Consider the following 4,700-nt stretch of genomic DNA (forward strand, 5'->3'; position numbering starts at 1 on the left):
TCTCCTGTGGAGTTTTCCTCCCTCCGCCACTCTCACCAGCTTTCCTGCTCCTGGTTGATGGACGTGCGCCCCCACTCCCACCAGAGCCTCTCAGGCCCGCCTGGCTTGTTTATTTACAGTCCCAGGAAGGATTCCCTTTCCCCAATCTTTGGCACTCAGTGCACCCCACCCTCTTTCCTGAGTGTCTTTATTGCTCTTATTGCTTATTACTCAGTTTCTCTTTTTTCCCCGGGTGGATGTCAGTTTGTCCAGGGGGCTATGCTGCTCTGGCCCAGGCTTGTCTGTGGGAGTATCATGGTACTGCAAAGCTCAACTGGTCCGCCTCTTCCCAAGCCGTCTAGGTGCCAGTGACTGGCAGCCCAGGGGCCCTCCTTGTTTCTCCATTTAACGTGAAGTGGAGATTCTCTGCTCTGGCTGGAGGTGTGGAGGGGTCAAAGTTATGCCTCTTCTCAGTGATTATGCCTGCAAAATGTGTCTGCAGTGTCTCTCCAAGATTTCACTATAGGAGACTTGCTTTCTGCTTCCTCCCTCTAGCCACCATCTTGGAATCCCTGGTGAACAGGACTTGCTATTTACGTTGCAATTTTATTCATGGGAAACCTCTGGAGGTAGGGTTGAAGTTTTCCTTGAGTTTCTTCTGTTTTGTAATTGACCTGAAAGCTTACATAAGTTCATGGGTTAATGATTCTCAAGACAGATACTGTTCATCCACAGACGTTGTAGTCAAGAAATGCAATTCTCCTTATTGTAAACTCCTGTGTGTTGTGTGTAGAGTTCATGTTAAAAGTTAGTGTAGACCTTGTGAGTTCAGTGTTATGTGAATGTGTGGAGAAGGGGGTTTGGGGCAAGCCTCAAGTTGCCATACCTCCCCATGCCTGCAATGCACTATGAAGCCTTTGAAGTAGCACCTCAAGTTTGAGAGAAATCTTAATGCTTCTGATTTGTGCTTTAATATTTTGGGCACAGTCTGCTTATTTTTTTTCCAGTTACTTACCAAATCCAAACTCAATTTTAAAAGGGCAGTTTTATGTTTTATCCACATTTTAAAATCTTTTAATTTGCCATCAAAGAAACTATGCCTATATTTTGAAGTTTAAGTTTAATGAATGAATCCTATTACATAATAAGAACTACACCTTAGTTTCCTCAGACAACAAAATACTTACATATAGTTTTTTTTTTAATTTTTATTTTATTCATATGTGCATACAATGTTTGGGTCATTTCTCCCTCCTTCCTCCTGCCCCCTCTCTTACCCCCCGCACCCCCCACTCCCTTCCTTACTCACCATTACCCCTCGCTACCAGGCAGAAACTATTCTGCCCTTATCTCTAATTTTGTTGATGAGATACTATAAGCAACAATAGGAAGGACCAAGGGTTTTTGCTAGTTGAGATAAGGATAGCTATACAGGGAGTTGACTCTCATTGCATTCCTGTACATGTGTGTTACCTTCTAAATTAATACTTCTTGAACTAATCTTTTCTCTAGTTCCTGGTCCCCTTCTCCTATTGGCTTCAGTTGCTTTAAAGTATCTGCTTTAGTTTCTCTGCGTTGAGGGCAACAAATGCTATCTACTTTTTTGGGTGTCTTACCTATCCTCATACTCTCCTTGTGTGCTCTCGCTTTATCATGTTACAAATAGTTTTTAGTAATACATATTTGGATGTCAACATTAAAAATTTCCAAAACATTTTATATATAATTGCTCTGTGTTTAAAGTATTTTATAGCATGCCATGAGTCTTGCTATAGTAAGTATAAAATTTTCCCTTTTTCATTATCATTCCTGGATTAATTATTCTGTGTAAAGAACATTTATTCTCTAAGATATTAATATGTTGATTAATATGTTAACATGTTAATATTTTCTTATAGCACATATCTGATACTGTCATACAATTTTTATTATTTCTTTATTGCTTCTGGGTTATTTATCATGTATAGAATGAATTTTATTCTCTAAGATTACAATGTTAGTATTTTCTTAGAGTACTTTTGGACACTGTCACATACTCCTTATTGTTGTTTCTGTTTATTGCTTCATTACTGTTCCTGCAGGCTTATTCCTGGCCCATATTTTATCAGCTGCCTCCAGAAAATAGCTAATCCTAGTTACACAAAACAATGCTACTCTCTAACATTTGATGCTAGTTTTATATTTGCATTTTCTAAGTAAATATTATCTGGGTCTTCTTTTGTTTTGGCTATACTGGGATTTGAACTGAGGGCCTCATGCTTGCTAGACAGGCTCTCTACAACTTGAGCCACTCCTTCAGGCTGGGTCATCTTTTTAGCAAAACTAAAGCTCTTAAGAAATTTGAAATCACAATAATTTTTTAATTATTATTTTTATACCTTCATGGTATTCCATTGCATCAAAAACTTATCATTTAATCAGTACTTTATTTTGATTGCGGTGCTGGTGTTTGGCCTCAGTGTCTCACCTCAATCTTGCTAAGCAGGCGCTCTACCCCTTGAGCCACTCCATCAGCCTAAAAGTACAATAATTTTTCTCACCAAAATTTATTACTGAATATAACCCTTGTTATAACTTATGCCACCCTGAATAGAATGTATATATGTCAGCATTCTCTTTAATTTTAAATGATACTTTGAATTTGTTAAAATTCTCATTTTTAATACTTAGCTTAAGCAGTGTTTCTTCATTCCTTTGCTCCTCCAAGAAAATTCCCCCATGGGCTTTACATCTCCTGTTTTCTAAGACCCACCTCCCTTATTTTTATAGAATAAGTGTTGCTTAACTGAATTGATTTGTGCAATAATATGTGAACTAATTTTGAATTGGAACATTATCGTACTTGTTTTTATGCCCTAGGAATAGTAAAAAAACTGACATATACTGAATGCTAAACATTGTTTTTCAAAGATATGAAGCTGTAATGTGTTTAAAGGGAAATTGTACTTACAATGAAGTATGTATGGATGACCAGAAACAAAATCTATTATGCTAAGTTTCAAGCATTCACAGGCCCAGTACTTATATTCACAAGCATGGCTAATAATAAACTCATCTACCACAGATTAAAAATGTTCTCATAGTTATCCTGAGTTTGTGTTTCTTGACTTTTCTAGAATCATTATCATACTCTAGTTCCTCAAGCTATCAAGTGAGACTTTTATTTTTACATGCTGGTCACCTTTTACTTCTCAGAATTTATAAGAACCCTAATTTAGTGCTTTCTTTGCACAAACCAAGATTATACTCTCCCTGACAAATCTGCATAGAGATTAAAGTTCAGCTCAAAATTTATTATTTGGGGCTCTCCAAAACCTCTATTTTGACTAATATATTCCTTTCACAAAATTTATTTGCCACCTGTGTTCCACACATACAGAACTGATAACTGTCTACTCAAATGACTATATATTCCACGTCATCATCTTTATCTTCTATTCATCTTTAGTAGCTATCCTTTTTTTTTATGATTTCATTGTTGTGCTGGGGTTATATTGCGACATTTACAAAAGTTCTTATAATATCTCAAATATATCATAGTTGAATTCACTGCCTCCATCATTCTCCTTCATCCCCCTCCTACCTTCCTAGAAGAGCTTCACCTTATAATTTTCCAGGTACATACTAGCTTGTAACCAATTTTAATGTAATACCTATGTCTTTACGCATATCCAAATAATCAAACATCATTTTTGTTAAGATATACCTTACTATTTATTAGACTTATTTAAATGAGTTTTTATTTAAAATATCAACATTTTTGCCTATATTGAAAATAAAATTTTTAGGGTGTTAGAACCAATTGCTCAAATATTAATTGTCTTGAATCTGAACAATTGTCATATAGGTGATATATCTAGTCAGCAACATTGACAAAGTTCTCTCTTCTTAGGCCTTTCTTAACTTAAGAAGTTAATCTTTGACTTTTGTAATATCTAAATCGCTACTTCAAACATTCAATCTCTGCAGAGCACTAGTGTGTGGAGCTGCCATAATGGTGAGGAAGTGGGCTTTGGAAATTCTTCTGCTACAGCTCTGCTGGGCTGGCTGTGGATTGTGTGGCAAGGTCCTGGTATGGCCCTGTGAAATGAGTCATTGGCTCAACCTAAAAACTGTTCTTGAAGAGCTCACAGAAAGAGGACACGAGGTGACAGTTTTGACTTCTTCTCAGTATTTCCTAGTGGACTACAACAAACCTTCTGTACTGAACTTTGAGGTGATCCATGTGCCATATGACAGAGAGACTGCTATAAATGTAGTAAATGAGTTTTTAGAAGTAGCTGTGAATGTCATGCCAAAATTGCCACTCTGGCAATCAGCAAGCGAAATGCAAAGATTCCTTCTTAAAGCTACTGAAAGATTTGCACTTCTCTGTAGGAATGCAGTCTACAATGAGTCACTCATGAAGAAGCTACAGGAATCTAAGTATGATGTGATGGTTATAGACCCTGTGGCTCCCTGTGGAGAGCTGGTGGCTGAGTTGCTTCAGGTTCCTTTTGTGAACACGCTGAGGTTCTCCATGGGCAGCACTGTAGAAAAATACTGTGGGCAACTTCCAATTCCACCTTCCTATGTGCCTGTGGCCATGGGAGGACTAACAGACAAAATGACCTTTATGGAAAGAGTGAAAAATATAATGCTTACACTTTTCTTTGAGTTTTTCCTCCAGCCATATGACTTTAAGTTTTGGGATCAGTTCTACAGTGAAGTATTAGGTAAGA

General features: G+C 37.3%; 1 protein-coding gene across 4 annotated transcripts in view; it reads left to right on the forward strand.

The window, feature by feature from the left end:
• The window catches only part of LOC109702104 (UDP-glucuronosyltransferase 2A2), a 111,343-nt gene that overhangs the window by 47,191 nt on the left and 59,452 nt on the right, over positions 1–4,700 (forward strand). The window contains exon 1 of one of the 4 annotated variants that reach the window (XM_020187537.2): positions 3,923–4,694. The exons of the other annotated variants lie outside the window; for them this stretch is intronic. Within the exon in view, the coding sequence (XP_020043126.1) occupies positions 3,974–4,694 (721 nt within the window). The 5' untranslated portion in view covers positions 3,923–3,973. Of the gene's footprint in view, positions 1–3,922; positions 4,695–4,700 lie in introns of those variants that run through there. 4 annotated transcript variants of the gene reach the window in all.

This window comes from Castor canadensis, chromosome 9 (assembly GCF_047511655.1).
Source record: "Castor canadensis chromosome 9, mCasCan1.hap1v2, whole genome shotgun sequence".
Classification (NCBI taxonomy): Eukaryota; Metazoa; Chordata; class Mammalia; order Rodentia; family Castoridae; genus Castor; species Castor canadensis.